The sequence below is a fragment of the Peromyscus maniculatus genome, chromosome 9 (genome assembly GCF_049852395.1).
Source record: "Peromyscus maniculatus bairdii isolate BWxNUB_F1_BW_parent chromosome 9, HU_Pman_BW_mat_3.1, whole genome shotgun sequence".
Taxonomy (NCBI): Eukaryota; Metazoa; Chordata; class Mammalia; order Rodentia; family Cricetidae; genus Peromyscus; species Peromyscus maniculatus.
The window spans coordinates 72,821,903-72,840,043 of record NC_134860.1 but is presented as its reverse complement, the minus strand read 5'-3'; the positions used below and the strand labels follow the sequence as shown (position 1 = coordinate 72,840,043).

The following is an 18,141-nucleotide window of genomic DNA, read 5'->3' as shown; positions in this document are numbered from 1 at the left end:
TCTCTTATTGGAGACATTGGTGAAGAGGGAAGGTCAGCTAGTTGTTCCTCAGCCTCTCTGAGCTAGCAGGTTTTCACCCCAGCCTGTGACTCCCAAGTCTTATTGAAAAATAGAATAGAGATTTAGTTAGAAAGTACATTTGGTGGCAGTGGCAGGAGGCAGATCCCACTGGGTGAGTAACTGTGGAGCTGCAGTTGTTGGCTGAAACAGCAGTACCTTTAGGTATAGCCACTGTGCCAGAGATAAAACAATACCTCCTGGCTCAGTGCCCCCAGTGCCAGGTTATAGTCTTGTGCCACTGTGCCTGGCCTTACTCCCCTTTTCTTGTAAGAGCTTTCAAGGTGTGAGTACATAGAGTCTCGGGTGGATGCTGATATTTTTATATGTAGTGTTCTAGTTTCTAAACCAACTATAAGGACAATTAATGTAGTATGATTGTAACTTACAGTTATTGAGGCTCCAGTACAAGACTGGGAAGCTCTGTAAATTGGGGTCTCTGACATGACATGGGTAGTACATTCTGACGGAAGTGTGTGACAGAACAAAACAAAACATCACCCATCTCATGATCCAGGAAGCAAAGAAATAGACAAAAGGGGGCTCTCTTCCAGAATGTGCCCCAAGTGACTTAAAAGTACCTCCATGAGGCTCCGCCCACCTCCGCAAGACCCATAACTCCTCCTCTCCTGAGGTCACCACCCCAGGTGCCCAAGCCTAGTTGCCTAAACCATAATATGCACTGTTTTTTTTTCAATCACCCTTCAATCTTCTCTACTTTCTAGTATTACTCTGACCAACGAGCTTTACATTTCTATAGCCTTATTTTAAGTTACCTTTTAAAATTAATTTGAATTTGATTCATTGTTTCAGGGAATGTTTCCAGTGTGTAAATTCTTTAGATGGGTCAAGATTTGCTTTCTAGCCTGTGCAATTAATTCCATGAATAATTCGTGTGTACTTGCTGGGGGGATATATATATGTATATATATATATATATATACATACGTGTGTGTGTGTGTGTGTGTGTGTGTGTGTGTGTGTGTGTGTGTAAAGCAAGTTGTGGGTGACTTTTAAATTTGGGGTTCACATCTCTTCCACTGTAACACATTTGGCGTGTGAGGCTGGTGTGTTATTGAGACTTCCACTGCTGTGCTTAAATAACCGGGCAAAACCACAGGAGACAGGAGGAGGATTGGAAGCTTCCTTTTCATTCAGCAGTTCATAAGCTTGCACGGCCCCTGCTGGGGAGGGCGTGGCAGAGCAGGGCTGCTCTCCTCATAGCAGCCAGGAAGCAGCTGGAGAGGATGCCAGTGCCAGTGGACTTCCTCCCCCTCCTCTCCATCCCCCTGTGTCCCCAGCCTAGGAGCCGGCGCCCTCTGCCATCAGGGCGATCATTCAGATTTCAGTCATCACGTGAAAGAGTTGTACAACAGTGAGCTCATCGCACGGGGCTGTAGATGGGGAAAATATTTCCTGGAGGTTGTGTGGGTTTTTTTCCCCGTTTGGAGCAAGTATCCTGAGGACTGCGAGGGCCCTGTTGCCTGAAGGTGGGTGGTGAAGCAGAACCAAAGCCTGGGTGCACTGAGGAGAGTCAGTTAGCCTTCAGGTGGTCAGTAATTTGAATGAGAGCCCTACAGGGAGTTTATGCAAATGGTTTTGAGTGCTGTCTCCTTTGTAAGTGATGACTCCTCATGAGACCCTGGTGACCTCAGCCAGAATTTGCCCTGGAAATCAGCCTAACTTCAGTGTGGTGACATCTACAGGCACTTATATACCATCCCTAGGGCTAGCCAGGCATCCTTTATTGCCGTCTTAGGTAAAGGAAGCTTCTCCTCTTTATTCCTTGGGAGTCACCAGACTTTTATACTTAGATCTGCAGAGACCCCCACAGGACGGCTCTGCAGCTTTTACTCCTGTAGAAAAACATGATCACAGTTCAGGTAGGATATGGTTGATCTTAGCTCAGTGATGCTGCCTGTTCTGTTAGGGATGAAGCTGAAGAGTTCATGTACCTTCCATAGTTTCTAGGAGCTTAGTACTGATTCATGAGCAGAAAAAGAACTCAGGAGGTATCAAAAACAATGGAATTCTGTTTATACCAGTGCCATTTTCCTGCTGTGGCCTTGACCACTCTTTGCTGGTGACTTTTCTGCCTCTTTCTGTTTCTTCTGTTCCCAAGTCTAGATGGCCTTTTTCTTCCAGCACTTACTTAAAACCCAGATTTTCCAAAGCTTTGGACCTTACAGCTTCTTCAAGACCTGTCTTAAAAGTCCCAAGTTTATTCTTCATCTGTTTGGCTCCTTTGAACCTATATCAACTGATGAATGAATAATGAAAATTGTTAGAGTCATACAGTGTAATGTTATTCAGATACTGAGAAACTATGGAATTCACAACTAAACAGATGGAGCTGGAAACAATTATTTTGAGAAACCCAGACCAAGAAAGATAAACATCACACATTTTCTGTCTCTGTGGAGAATCTCTGTGTTAAATCTTCAGATATGTGTTTCAATTGTAAGACTCATAATGTTCATGAAACTAATGAAGTGCCATGGGAACTGCTATGAATAGAGCCGAGATTAAATACACATATAAAAAAGGAAACATGGACCAAGTGGAAGTAAGCTGAGATGGGGGAGTGGAGGTGGGCAACCAGAGGGAGAAGGGAAAGAGATAAATAAAACCAAAGGACTTTTAAAAAGACATGGAAATTGACTATACTTTAATATCACTAATATACACTTACACACAGACAGACACAAACACATACACAAAAGGAAATGAGAGAGAGGAGAGAGAAAGAATTAAAATGCAGTTAAACAGAGGAACAGTGCACCTACTAGACAACATTGGATAACATAAAAACTCTTCTTTGCCTGCCATCCAGGTCCTCTTGGATGTCCCTTTTATACCTCAAAATCCCGCACAAATAAACCGAGTGTCGAGGTTCCAATGAGAACGGCCCTGTAGTCTCGTATGTTGAAAACTTGGTCTCCAGTTCCTGAAGCTGTTTGGGAAGGATTAGGAGGTGTGGCCTTGCTGGAGGAAGTGTGTCACTGGGGGCGGGCTTTGAGGTTTCCAAAGCCACAGGCAATTCCTGGTTAGCTCTCTCTGCTTCCTATTTGTGGTTAGAGATGTGAGCTGCAGATCCTGCTGCCTGCTGCCTGCTGCGTCCTCTCCCACATCATGGACCATTAAACCTCTGGAACCATCAACCAAAGAACCCCTTTTCTTCTCTGTGTTGCCTTGGTTGTGATGTTTTACCACAGCCATAGAAACGTAACCAAGACTACACCCGTTTCGTGTGTATCTTGGCTTCTTTCCCGTTCCCGTTGGTGCTTTTACACTTCGCCATCGCCTCTGCTTGAGATCTCAGGATTATTTTGGCCCCTTTCCCACACCCTTTTTGCACTAATCATGAACGACCAGTGCAGCAATTGATTGCCTCCTGCTGGAAAATCTGTGCCTTTCTCCTGCTGTTTTCCTGGACGTCCTTTGCTTTTCTCATTCCAGAATGAATGTACACAGGGATGACCCACAAGCTTTGGTAATCCTGGTGCTGAGAAGGTGGTTCACTATCAAAAGCTTGCTGGCCAGTCAGTGTGGTGGTATTGTATTCCCAAAAATATTGTGGACCCTAATAAACTTACCTGGGGTCAGAGAACAGAACAGCCACTAGATATAGAGGCCAGAAAATAGTGGCACACACGCCTTTAATCCTAGCATTCCAGAGGCAGAAATCCACCTGGATCTCGGTGAGTTCAAGGCCGCATTGGAAACGGCCAGGCATGGAGACTCACATGTCTTTAATCCCAAGAAGCAAGCCTTTAATCCCAGAGAGTGATGGTAGAAAGCAGAAAGGTATATAAGACTTGAGGACCAGAAACTAGAAGCATTTGGCTGGTTAAGCTTTTAGGCTTTCGAGCAGCACAGTTCAGCTGAAATCCATTCGGATAAGGACACAGAGACTTCCAGTCTGAGGAAACAGGATCAGCTGAGAAGTTGGCCAGGTGAGGTAGCTGTGGCTTGTTCTGCCTCTCTGATCTTCCAACGGTCACCCGAATACCTGGCTCCAGATTTATTTTTATTAATAAGACCTGTTAAGATTCATGCTACAAGTCAGCCTAACCTAGATGGCAAGTTAGGGGCCCATGAAAAACCCTGTCAAAAAAAAAAAAAAAGGTGGATGGCTCCTGAGGAACAATTCCTTATGTTGTCCTCTTGCTACACACATGTATGCATACACACACACACACACACACACACACACACACACACACACACACGCGCCCCTGAACACACATGAGCACCCTCCCTGTAAACACACACAAGCATATAACTACAAAGCTGTGTTGTTGGTTCTGAAAATGTTAGATAAATTAACATTCTTGGTGATACTGATATTGAGTTCTTTTTGAAGACCTCCCTTGATATTTAAGCATTTGTTCCATCTTAAATGAAGTAGATTTCAAGCAGCAGTTTTTACAGTAAATACCACCCTCTTTGAATTTAAGAACTTTAGACATAAGGAGAAAAATTATTTGAGGTTGAGGCATTATCTATCAAACTGGACATTGCTTAGCAGTGGTTGCTACCCAGTTGGGGTGTAAAAATATGGAATATTTTAAGCAGTGAGTTATTTATACTCGAGAGGAGACTGATGGACTGTTATTGTGGGAAACCAGTGCAGTTGTGGTACCCAAATATGGTCCAGGCATGCACAGCTGAAAGCCTGTGCAGCAGTTACTTCAAAATGGGGCTGGATTCTGAGGAGTGGCTTGGAAGGTTCGTTCTGGGGGTCTGGCTTTGATACTGTTCTCCTTTCAATCCAAATCATTAACCCTCTTAAAACACACCTTTTACATGCGTGGCCATGAAATTAATTGGCATAGCTCTCAAGAACACGGTTCAGGTTTTAATTGAAATAATCACTGTGTGTTTCTAGTTTCAAGGCATTTGAAGTTTGCAAATGAGGGTCATACAGGCTGCAGTTAGCACAGTAGTAGCACTCGTGAGACACTGGGTTAAAGTCCCAACAGTAGTCAGTATATAGCCTTTCAGATTGAAGAAATTATGTAACACATTACTACCTTTGTTCTACAATTAAGCATAAAGATAGTCTTTCTTTGATTTTAGCTTTATAGTGTAGAATTAAAGTGCATCAAATATATCACGAGATAACCCCAAGGCAGGCATTTGTAGTTCATTGTGGAGACAGATTCCTGTGGGAATGAAGGACGTGGGGATGGGGGTGTTGGGATGAAGGGGAAGTCTTCAGTCATTAAGGGAAACGAGGGTGAAACACTTGGCCAGGGTGGGCTTTTCAGGAAGGAGGAAGCAGGAAAAGGAAGTGGTTCTCTATGGATATTGTTCCCTGCCTGGTGAGTATGAAAATTAGCAGGTGTTGTATGCAAAGCAGAAGACAAAATGTGCTGCTTTAGTGGGAGGCGAACACATTTCACACCGAGGAATAAAAATAGAGTCAGGTGAGGTAGCCTGTAGAAAAGGAAACATCCTGGCTAAAGTAACCGCTGCTTCCTGCAGGCCAGGTGCCCAGCACAGGCAGGCAGGCAGTACAGATGTTTATGTCTTCTCTCCGCTGGGAGCAGTAGAGGTTGAGCCTGGGGTGGCCACCCTGGAACCAGCCCAGTAGCTCTTCAGGCTTCTGGTGTTTCCTTATCAGTTCTGTGAAGGTTAATGATTTCTGTGACTTCTGAAGACCTAGAAGTAGATCCCAGGATTCACATTTTGTTAGAGAAGAAGGTGCTGGAGTGAGGGATGATGGCAGGGAAGAGCTCATTGTGAAACATGCCCAGTCCTGACCAGACTAAACACAGGACTTGCCTGGGGTTAGAGCCTGGTGTGTCTTTCCTCAGCCGGTCTTTGAATGATTGTATTTATTTTTACTGGGATGTGTTTTCCCTGATTGAAACATAGAATCATATTTTGTTCATTTTCTTTTTTATTTACCAAAACTAGTAATTATTATACAATAAACTTCATAATATCATAAAATATCTAACTTAGGTAAAATTCTCCTAATTGTCCTACACACGTTTTTTTCTTTTTGTTTTTTTCAAGACAGGGTTTCCCTATGTAGCTTTGGTGCCTGTCCTGGATCTCGCTCTGTAGACCAGGCTGGCCTCAAACTCAGAGATCCGCCTGGCTCTGCCTCCTGAGTGTTGGGATTAAAGGCATGCACCACCGCCCAGCTCGCCCAGCTCGTCCTACCCATTAAAAAAAAATTATTTAAATTTATTTTATATGCATTGGTGTGAAGGTATCAGATCCCCTGGAACTGAAGTTACAGATAGTTGTGAACCGCCATGTGGGTGCTGGGAATTGAACCCGGGTCCTCTGGAAGATGAGCCCCAGCCCTACATATTTTTAATGTGCTGTTTGACACACTTAACAAGTTGTTACACCTTTTAGGTCTCCAGCAGTGTCGCCCCCTGCCCTGCTTCTGCTTGTCTTGCTAGTCGTTTCTTGAGACAGCTGACATTTTAGCAGTTAAGGACAACTGAGCTAGTTAAGCACACATCTGCTCTTTCGTTAACCTTCCTTTATAAACCATATTAGTCACTGGGTATGGATGGCTTCATTTTTATGTAAGGATTGAGTGTCTGGCTAAGCACTTTTGCATCTAGAATCTCAAGCTAGGTAGCTCTTTCAAAAATATGTTTTACATTTATTTATTTGAGTGTTTATATGTGCGTGCATGTGCGCGTGCCTCTGTGTGTGTGGGTGTGTATGTGTGTTTGTGTGTCTGTGTGTACACACATGAGCCACATAGCACATGGAGGGAAATTTGACGACAACTTTCTGCAGTCTGTTTTCTCTTTGGTCCGTGGGTGCTGGGGATCCAATGCAGATAGTCAGTATTGGTGGTAAGCTCCTTTGCCTGCAGAACCATCTTACCACACCAAGGTAGATCTTACTCTGTGCAGTTTTTAGCCAGCAAAACCAGAGAGACTAAATGGCTTACCTAAAGCTGTAGGTAGAAATGAATGTTTTGGCAGAGGTGGGATTTGAATTCCTGTCTTTTGGCTCCGGAATTGGTGAGCATTCTACACAGTAGTACAAAGGTCATAGTAGATACATCTGTGGTGAACTTTTATTTATTTATTCATTTGTTTGTTTTGGTTTCTTGAGATGGGGTTTTTCTTTGTAGCTCTGGCTATCCTGGAACTGGCTCTGTAGACCAGGATCGCCTCAAACTCATAGAGATTTGCCTGCTTCTGCCTCCCCAGGGTTGGGATTAAAGGTGTGCACCATCACCACCCAGTGATAAACATTTTTCTATAAATTATTCCTAAGTCAGTTCTTTGTACCTTTATTAAGTGAAGACACATAAACCCACAACTATATCCTGTATAACTAGCGGAAATAAGAATATTATTCTCCGACAATGAAATCACATAAAGAATATCACACATCTATATTTTTACTTATTTCAAGAAAAATAACCCCAAAATAAACCAACAAAAAGTCATTAATTTAACCTCTCAAAATGGACACTGATAAGTACTTTAGTTAAAAGACATATAACTAATGCTCTCTGAAAATGACAAATCAGAAACATCTTAGCCTGTGAATCCCTTAATTTAGGAACAAAGGGTGGGGTGCTAGTATTTGAAAATTCACCCTGTGGGTTTTGTCAACAAACAGAACCATAGATGGTCTTGAGCTGTGTTACTTGGTTTTATAATGAGAAATAAACACCTGAGGAGTTACTCAGCTGAGAAAGACAGCCAGTGACATCAGAGGACCTGGTGAAAGCCAAGCCTTGGTCCCTCTCCTCCCAGACAGGGCAGGGCCAGTAGCAGGAGGAGGTAGGCAGGCTCTCCTGAAGTGAGGACAGGAAGTCTCAGGCCACCACAGTTGAACCCGTGAGTCTGTGTCAACCCCAAGGAGCCCTTTCCGCTACAAATCAACTCGTTGGTAAAGAGTTGACAGAAATAAACAATAAATAAAAATAGCTTTTAGACAGGCTCACTGATTTGATTAGAGAATAAATATTGGCCTTATCAGGTACCATGTGGCCTTATTCTTAAACATTCTTTCCATGAAGGCTCTGTTTATAGCCTGGAGGCTTTTAGGAGCCACGTGGAGAATGGGGGGAGATTGGGCCCTTGGGGCTGGCCTGAGAGAAATAGCTATCAGATGAGTGGTTTCAGGAAGCTGAGGCTGCTGACGTCTGCAGTCGACCTGGGGCTAGAGGGATACAGTCGCTCTTCCTCTTCAGGAATGTTTCTCTGGGAGACCATGGGCCGTTGTTAGCCATGAAAACTGCAAATAACCCCAAAATACCTTTCGACAAAATATATGGAGCGATGCTGAAGGAGCAGGTGGGTGGCATTGAAGGAACACACTCCTGCCCTTTGCCATGCTTTTATTCTGACTAAATACTTAACCCCACAGACTTGAGGCGGGCCAAGCAGCTTTTGGTGTAAAAAGCATTCATTCCCACCAAAGAGGCCACAGGTGCTTCATAAGTTTAGGTTTTTTAAAGAAAATGTGTGTGTCTTTATGGATGTCTTTGGTCAGAAAAAGGGTCACTTGGGTCACTTAACCTGGTTAGGCACCTGCATCAGGTGGTAAGACCTGTAACAGAAATATTGGGAAGATTTCAGTGTGGATTGGAAGGTAGACATTTCTGGAAATACTGCCCCCCACATACTCCTTTCCTCAGCAGAAAGTTGAGATGTGTGCCTCCATCCTAAGAGAAATGCCCAGTTAACTTTCTTTTTGGCCAGTCCTCACTTTGTGAAATAGGGTATTTATAAACCGTTCTGCTTTTTATAGTCCTGGTTGTGAGCCTCGCCTTTTTAACGGCCGAGCCATCTCTCCAGCCCCGGTTCCGCTGGGTGAGACCAGGTCTTGCTCTGTCACCTCGGTGTCCCTTCTCCCTCAGCTTCCTAAGTGTCAGATTATAGGTGTGGACCACAAGGCCCAGTTGACATAGTCATAAATATTTCATAATCACAAGTTACGTTGTGAATTATTTACTCGTCACCTTTTAATAACTGAGTTCTCTTTTATAGAGGTGATGGCTACCCTTCTCAGAGCTTGAGAAAAGCCAGCCGAGCATCAAAAGGACCCTTATCCAACCAGTTCCTTGACCAGGTCCTTGTAGTGGGGAGAGGGCTGTGGGAGGGATGTGAGAGGGCCGAGGGGCCGGCTGGTGGCTCACTTCTCCCCTCTACTGTTCCCAGAGATTGGAAGAGTGTCATAGTCTGTCTGTTTTTCTAATCTTCATAGCCAGGTCCGGGGCGGGGTGGGGGCTAGGGGGTGGGACGGGGACTCTTCTCTTTCCTGCTGGACCTTTATGGGAAAGCTCCTCTGCCCAGTTGTGGAAATAGCTTCCTTGCAGATCTGGGCCATGGGGAAAATAGTCGGTGTGCTGTTTCTCACCCTAATAGAGCTGGGCAGCGTGTGCCTGCAGTAGGAGCGATATTGAGGTGTTGAGCGGTATTGAGATATTGAGGGCCTCCATTGATTGGATAGGCTCCTTGCTCAGCACAGCACCTGCTTTTTCTGAGCGCATAGGTCAGAGGTGCCCATCTGTGCACCAGATTCCTTTCCCTAACTATGTACAGGGGAGGCGGAGTCTCCTGTATAGGTTATGAACCACCGTGCATGGGTTATGTGCATATCTCAGGGAGTTCTCATAGATAGAAACACCCATGTGAGGAGCATCTAATCAGTTTATCTTGCTAGATGATGTTTCTTTTCTGATCATAAAAACACTTGTAGGAATTTTGGAAAATATGGCAAAATGTGCAAAGGAAAATAAAAACTACTTTTTAGATACCTCCCCCAATGATCACTAATGATACTTTGATAGGTTAGAATTCTTTCTTTCTTATTGTGACTTACAGATGTTTTTGCCTCTAAATAGGCATGCACACAGGGCATGGCATTGAAATGTCATGCATGTGTGCACAAACACAGGGAAGTTTTTAATAGTTGCAATCACATGCCTGTTGGCTTCATCTACAGAAGAGTGGGGGAAAGAGAATCGGAGAAACTAACCCATCTGTCCCTGTGGTTGGTGGCAGGACAAAGGGCTTGGGGGGTGACGGGGAGGCTGAACTAATTGGCTGACAGGAACATGTGGAGAGGCAACAGAGTTTCATTCATTTGTCTGACTTAGAAAACTAAACACGGCCAGTAGGAAGTTCAGAGACTTCTGTGTGATCTCTTCAGGCAGAGTGGAGCAAAACCCCACCCGACTTTGTTGGCTACTCAGGGAAGCTGAACCCTCCGGGTACCAGGCATCCTTCGGTAGAAGGCTGCCTTGTTCCTTTCCCTCTGCTCCTCTGCAGGCACTCAAGCCGACTGCAGTTGTAGCAGCTCCTGTTTAACGGTATGGAGCTGGGTCAGACATTGGAACTCCACCCACTGATTTATAGGTTGCACTGATTTATAGGTTGCACCAATTCCCTCCCTACAGACAGACAATGACTCTCCTTTGAGAAGCCACACCCATGTACACCCAGGACATGCACATGGCTGTGTTTATGTTTCACCCCAAGCACCTCTCTTCCTCTTCATGCTTAAAACCAGTATTAAAAAGTCTCGGGTGCTGGAGAGATGGCTCAGTGTTTAAAAGCACTTGCTGTTCTTCTAGAGGACCCAGGTTCACTCTGTAGTTTACAACTGTCCCGTACTAGTAGATCAGATGTTCTCTCTGGGCACCTGCACTCATGTGGTGCACATTGGCAGGCAAAACACTCACAAACATTAAAAAAGAACTCTTCTAGCAGTAAATTCTGAATGTCGCTTAAAAAAAAAAAAAGACCGAACAGTGCCGGCAGAGTACCGGTCCTGTCTGACTGAGTTTCCTGTCCATGTTGTCAGGAGAGAGCAGTGGCATCAGTTAGACGGCGCTCTGTTCATGTAACAAAGCAGTTGAGATGGTCAACTTAAAAGGATGAAAGGTTTGGGGTGGCTTTTTTTGGAAGTTTCAGTCTCGTCAGGCGCCATTGCTTCTGTGTCTGTTGCTAGGTGGTGTACTCCATGGCCAGAGCGCCACGGTACTCTCAGAAGGTGGTGTGCTTTTTGTTGTTGCTGTTTTTTTCAAGACAGGGTTTCTCTGTGTAGCCCTGGCGGTCCTAGAACTGACTCTGTAGATCAGGATGGCCTCAAAGTCGCAGAGCTCTGCCTCGGATGGATGTGCTAGGATTAAAGGTGTGGGCTACCACCGCTCATCTGGTGGTGGGCTTTTAAGAGGCATCCTTTGGCTTCTTCTTCTTTGGGAAGATACCAAATGGCGGACGACGACGGTGCAGCGGGAGGGCTTGGAGGACCTGAGGGCCCAGGACTAGGAGGCTGCAGCGGCTTCAGCGAGGATTCGATTCGGCAGCGGTCTTAGGGGCAGCGGTCGTGGTCCGGGCTGTGGTCGAGGCCATGGGGCTCGTGGAGGTAAAGCTGAAGACAAGGAGTGGATCCCTGTCACCAAGCTGGGCTGCCTGGTTAAGGACATGAAGATCAAGTCCCTGGAGGAGATCTACCTGTTCTCCCTTCCCGTTAAGGAATCCGAGATCATTGACTTTTTCCTGGGCGCATCCCTAAAGGATGAGGTTCTAAAGATCATGTCATAGCAGAAGCAGACTCTGGCTGGCCAGCCAATCAGGTTCAAGACTTTTGTCGCTATTGGGGACTACAATGGTCATGTTGGTCTTGGTGTAAAGTGCTCCAAGGAGCCACTGCCATCCAAGGGGCCATCATCTTGGCCAAGCTGTCCATTGTCCCTGTGTGGAGAGGCTACTGGGGGAACAAGAGTGGCAAGCTCCACACTGTCCCGTGCAAAGTGACAGGCCGCTGTGGCTCTGTGTTGGTGCGTCTCATCCCTGCCCCCAGAGGCACTGGCATTGTCTCTGCTCCTGTGCCTAAGAAGTTACTGATGATGGCCCGTATTGATGACTGCTACACATCAGCCAGGGGCTGCACTGCCACCCTGGGCAACTTTGCCAAGGCCACCTTTGATGCCATCTCCAAGACCTACAGCTACCTGACTCCCGACCTCTGGAAAGAGACTGTGTTCACCAAATCTCCTTATCAGGAATTCACTGACCATCTTGTGAAAACCCACACCAGAGTGTCTGTTCAGAGAACCCAGGCTCCAGCTGTGGCCACCACATAAGGGTTTTTATACAAGAAAAATAAAGTGGATTAAATCTGTTAAAAAAAAAAAAAAAAGAGGCATCCTTTGGGGACTATTTATGACCTGAGCTGTAACAGCACTAGCTCCATTGGTCTTGGTTTGAGGGTAATGAGGGAAAAGTTGTCCTTCTGTCCTTCCAAGGAGCTCTGTGGCACCTCACTGTGCAAAGCTGCCTCCTGCCAGGGCCCCTCTGTGTGTTTTTAATGCCACCCAGGAGTTGGGGAGAGTTGTGAGCTGCAGTGTGGTGATTTGATGCCTGTACAGGTGGAGGGAACTACCTGATGCTTAGCATCTTCCCGTCCTTAAACTGTGGTCATATTTCCATGGCAACTTTTCGGCCCATCACTGATACTGAAATATGTGACATTTGGAAAGTTGACTCGCCCGACTCTGCTTCAGGACTGCAGAGTGCATTCTTTCTGTCAGATTGCATTTTTTTTTTTTGAATTGTAAGTTTATTTTTTAAAAAAATATTTCATGGTAACTAAAAAAAATTGAAAATTGTTTTTTTTTTATGTAATACATTTTAATTACAGTTTTCTCTCCTCTAACTGCTCCCAGATCCTCCCAACTTCCCACACACCTAAGTCCATACACTTTCTTGTTCTTTCTTTTTAGAAAGCAAATAGACTTCTAAAAAATAATAAGATAAAAACAAACAGGCAAACAAATACACAGGCAGAAAAAAAAAACCAACAAAAACTTAAGAGAAAGTACAAGAAACACATGTCAAAGCAGAGACACACACATTCACACATATAGAAATCCCATAAAAACCCAAACTGGAAACCATAATATATGAGCAAAATACCTGTGAAGTTAAAAAAAAAAAAAATCGCAGACTAAGCATTTGAGACACCCTCCCCTCCCCGCCCAAAGGGCCTCCACAACCACTATTCAGTTCATTTTGTGTTGGCCATCTACTGCTGGGCGTGGGACCTGCCCCTAAAAGTGGTTTGTATATCCAGGGAGACTCCATTGGAGAAAAATTCATTTTTCCTTTGCAAGCAGTTATCAATTGGAGATAGCTTCTGGGTTAGGGATGGGGGCTTATATCCATTTCCCCTCTCACCACTGGGACCCCATCTGACTTAGACTAGTACAGACCCTGTGCATGCTGCGGGTCTCTGTGAGGTCATATGTGTGTCAGCCCTGCTGTGTCTAGAAGGCCTGCTGTTCCCTTTGTATCTTCTATCCCCTCTGGCTCGTAAAATCTTTCTGCCCCCTCTTCCGTGGGGTTCCCTGAGCCCTGGTAGGAGGAATTTGATGTCGACATACCGTTTAGGATGAGCATTCCAAGGTCTTTCACTCTGCACACTGTCCAGTTGTGGGTCTCTGTGGTTGTCCCCACCTGCTGTAGGAGGAAGCCTCTGTGATGATGGCTGAACAAGGCGCTGACTATGAGTGTAGCAGAGTGTTGTTAGGAGTCATGTTATTGCTACGTTGCTTTAGCAGAACGACAGTATTTGGTTTTCCCCCAGGTTCATGGCTGTTGCTGGTATCAGGTTATTGGCCACCTGAGCAGTGTCTTGTCTGTGTCCCCTCTTATGGAATGGGCCTTAAGTCCGGTCAGATAGGGGTTGATTACTCCCACAGCTTTTTGTGCTTCCAGTGTACCTGTGTATCTTGCATGCAGGCCACCATCGTTGACAGAAGTTTTATAGCTGGGTTGGTGTTGACTATCTCTTTGGATAGCGTGCTAATACCTTCGAGTCAGCAGGGGTGAAGGCTCTAGGCAGGCACCAGCCTGGCTTCTCCATGTTCTGTGAGTTGCTGAGGTGTTATCTCCAGCAATTGGCCGTACTCTCAGTTTGTGGAGAGCTACCAATAGCCTTGGCAACAGCCTGGGTTGTTTATGGGTTTCCATGGGGCTCCTATGGCCCACAACTCCCATGAGATGTAACCTCAAGGTTTCATTTGGTGGCAAGAGGTGTTTTGTTGTAGCTTTGTCTCCTGGTCATTTGGTGATTCCATTTAGATTTCTTTCATATTTATATATATTTTAAGAAGCTTCTACTGTAGTAGGTTTTTCTATGACCCCTCTAATGGCCCTTAGTGTTAGCTGCCCCTCCATATTCTCCCTCTTATTCCACTTTCCCTTCCCTTCCCTGGATGCTCCTGTTCAAGTCCCCTCTCCCAATCCATCAATAACTATCTATTCTATTTCCCCTTCCTGGGGAGATCCTTCCCTCCCCCATCCCTTACTCTATACTTAACCACTGTGGTTATATGGATTGTAGTCTGCTTATCGAAGACTTACTAGCTAACATCCATATACATATAAATATATACCATATTTCTTCTTTTGGGTCTGGGTCACTTCATTCAGAATGATTTTTACTAGCTCTATCCATTTACTTATGAATTTCATTTTTTTTTTACCATTTGAGTAATAGTCTATTACATAATTATACTACATTTTCATTAATTACTCGTCTGTTGAGGAATATCTAGGTTGCCTCCTCTTTCTGACTACTATGGAAAGAGCAGCAATGAACATGGTTGAGCAGGTGTCGCTGTGGTTGGATGAAGCATCTTTTGAGAATATGCCCAAGGGTGGGATAGTTGCTTCTTGAGGTAGATTAATTCCATCTCCCCAAGGAAGTGCCACACTGCTTTCCCTAGTGGCTCTACAAGTTTGCAGTCCCACCAGCAGTGGACGAGTGTCCCCTTACTCTGTGTCATCGCCAGCATGAACTGTCATTTGTTTTATCAATCTTCGCCATTCCGATTGGTGTAAGATGAAATCTCGGCATGGTTGTAAAATTGCATTTTGGTATTTGTTATCCAATCTTGTCTATCCACTCCTCCATTCTTTTTTATGTATTTTTTCTTGTGCACTTAATAATTTGAGTGATTTCATAGACAGAAGTATTAGAGTTTTTATATTTATAAAATATCTTCTTATGTTCACAGCTGGGCATGGTGTGCAGGCTGTGATTCTAGCATTTTGGAGGTACAGGCAGAAGATCATACTGTTGAAAGCCAGTGTAGGCTATGGAGGGATTCCAGGCCCCCCAGGGCTACAGGAGAGCCCCTATCTCAAAAAACCCAGAGAAAAAGGTACTTAGCAACAAAAGAGAACCTGCTCACAGGCAGCATCATGAAGTGGCCTTTCTGTTTACATGTGTTCTTGTTGTATTGTCTTTACAGCCGAAATCAGCTGTCCGCCCTGCCCGCCTGCCTGTGTGGTCTGCCTCTCAAAGTCTTAATCGCAAGTAACAACAAGCTGGGATCACTGCCTGAAGAGATAGGTCAGCTCAAACAGTTAATGGAGTTGGTATGTTACTGATTTCTAAGATGTTCTTCTTTGCTAACTAATCATAACCGTTAAAGGTTCTCCGGAAGACTTTGTTATAGACGGACAAGGAGAAGGCAGTAATCATCCTTTCCCCTCACTGTATCGAATGCCCAAGACTGGAAATGTTATAAAACAGATTGTTAAATCACAGTTTCGGAAGCTGAAAGTACATGACGAAGCTGGCCGTATCTGTTTGGCCACTGCTGAGGGATTTCCTCATCCACAGCTGATGGCATCACGGTGGGAGCAAATGTATGAGGGAAAGAGCACATGACTAGACCGGTAGCCAAACAGAGGGGGCGACGGGGACCCAGTTTTGCTATTTTATAGTGATCCACTCTCGCTGGCCCTTACTGGGGTCCTGCAAGCACTATGATAATCCTGACTAAGGCCATGTCCCAATCCTCTGATCATCTTCCATTAGGCTCCACTCCTTAAAGGATCCCCCTACCTCCTCCTCCTCCTGCCAGCCTGGAGACTAAGGTTCCGGTGCATGAACCCTTGGGACCAACATAGAAACTACAGCAGGTGCCTATTCTTTGGAGACAGCGTGTGATAAAGTCATTAAGTGAGGGGACGTGACAGTGGCATCCTTGCTGTGTGGTGTTATGGTTCCTGAAATTTACAAGTTGCCTGTGGATGACACCTGAATCTTAACAGGTTTGCAGTTTTGAAGTTGACAGGTGATGGCATTGTAGCGACATAATTTTTGCAGATTGCATTTACATACAAGAGTGTATGGTTAAGTTAGAAAAATCTCCACTATCTAAGATTGGAGGCCATACTTACTGACGTCAGAGATCAGAAAGAGCAGGGTGCTGTGATCCTGCTAGGAGTTGGGCACGTCGAGAACAACGCTGTGTTCACTCCTGGACAAAAGTTATGGGTCACTTATGCGACGAGCTGTCTTTCCCAGGGTGTCCCTTTATCCCAGCTCCTGTCTCACACCTTAGTACTGTCGCGGTCCTGTCTCGCCCAGACCCACAAATTACAGAATGTCAGAGCGCCAGCAGGTTGTAGAAGCAGTGTAGTCCAGGCTCTTCTTGATCAAAAGATGGAACCCCGGCCAGCAAGGCAATGACATATGGAGATTGACCGCTAGTGGTCACTTGAGCTGGACACCCTCATCCGTGGCACTGTCCAGTAGACATCCAAAGGAAAAAAAAAATGTAGTTTAAATGTAGTGGTGGCCACGTTTAAACAGTTAAAAGAAACAAGAGAAAGTCCTTTCTGTAATGTGATATTTAACTCTAGAGGGGCAATTTTGACCGCTATACGTATATGACAGAAAATTACTGAGATATATCTGTGCGCTTGTGTTTGTACTGAGCCCTTCCTGCCAAGTCCAGTATGTGTCTTTCAGGGGTCACATGTCACACATAGGCTCAGTCACACACTGGGTGCTCAGTGCCACCAGGGCTGTGCTACCACTTTGATTGACAGCTCTACTGACTTGGTGTGTTATGTTCTGTGGCTCCTTGGGTCTGGGCAAGTGTGCTTTTAGTGAAAAGCATTTTCGATGGGATGCAGTGACCTGGTTCAGTGGGTAAAGGAACTTGTCACCAAGCCTGGTGACTTGAGTTCAGTTCCTTGGATCCACCTGGTGGAGGGAGAGAACCAGTTCCCCCAGCTGTCCCCCGACCTCCACATATGCGCTGTGGCACACACACACACACATTAATAACAGTTAAAAAAACATGTACAACATTTATTTGTGAAGCAGGTGACATTGACTAATTATTTTATTTAACCATGAAGAGGTGGTATAACCTGCCTTGTTTAAGGTCATAGACTAAAAACAGATGATTTTTCCATCCTTTCTCATTTATCTTTGATTTAGTTTTATTTATTTATTTTGCCTAAAATAGTAGTGTTGCTCTAGGTAACCATGTCATGTCAGATTATTTTTAGTTTTCAATTGGGGAGGGAGTTCCCTGGAGAGCTAGATGTCATTTTCTTTGAACAGGAGGCTTTTGTTTTTGTAGATACAGATTACCAGTTTGTTAAAAAGAAAAGAAAAGTTGGGCACTCCCCAAGCATTCAGAAAACTCACCATTTAAGGCTTGAGTGCTGAGGAAACCACTCAGCCCACTGGACTCTAAGCATTGTTTGTTGGCTATTTTGGAAAAGCTGTTTCATACATTTTCACATCAGGGTGTTTGGAATAGAGTCATACCCACTTCTCTTAAGTGTGGATGAACATTCCACAGTTAGTGTGCACTTTAGAAAGAGACCAAATACCGCAGCCATCAGAAAGAACACAGTTGTTCCTTCTTAGTTTTGCAAGGAAGTCAAGCTACAAAGCATTTATTGTAGCCTTTTCATCACATCACGCTACCTGAGTCTTAAGACAAACAGTGCCCATGTCAGCCATTGATCTGCACAGCCATCACCCTGCACAGCCATCACCCTGCACAGACAACACCCTGCACAGACAACACCCTGCACAGACGACACCCTGCACAGACAACACCCTGCACAACCATCACCTAGCACAGACAACACCCTGCACAGACAACACCCTGCACAGACAACACCCCGCACAGACAACACCCTGCACAGACAACACCCCGCACAGACAACACCCCACACAGACAACACCCTGCACAGACAACACCTAGCACAGACAACACAGCCATCACCCTGTACAGCCATCACCTAGCACAGC

General features: G+C 45.0%; 1 protein-coding gene and 1 pseudogene across 8 annotated transcripts in view; both read left to right on the top strand.

The window, feature by feature from the left end:
• Nucleotides 1-18,141, top strand: part of Lrch1 (leucine rich repeats and calponin homology domain containing 1) — a 206,246-nt gene that overhangs the window by 100,953 nt on the left and 87,152 nt on the right. For all 8 annotated transcript variants that reach the window (XM_042285157.2, XM_076545369.1, XM_076545368.1 and 5 more), the window contains exon 3: nt 15,326-15,452. In XM_042285157.2, the coding sequence (XP_042141091.2) occupies nt 15,326-15,452 (127 nt within the window). The remainder of the gene's footprint in view (nt 1-15,325; nt 15,453-18,141) is intronic.
• LOC107402638 (small ribosomal subunit protein uS5 pseudogene) lies at nt 11,185-12,207 on the top strand (annotated as a pseudogene).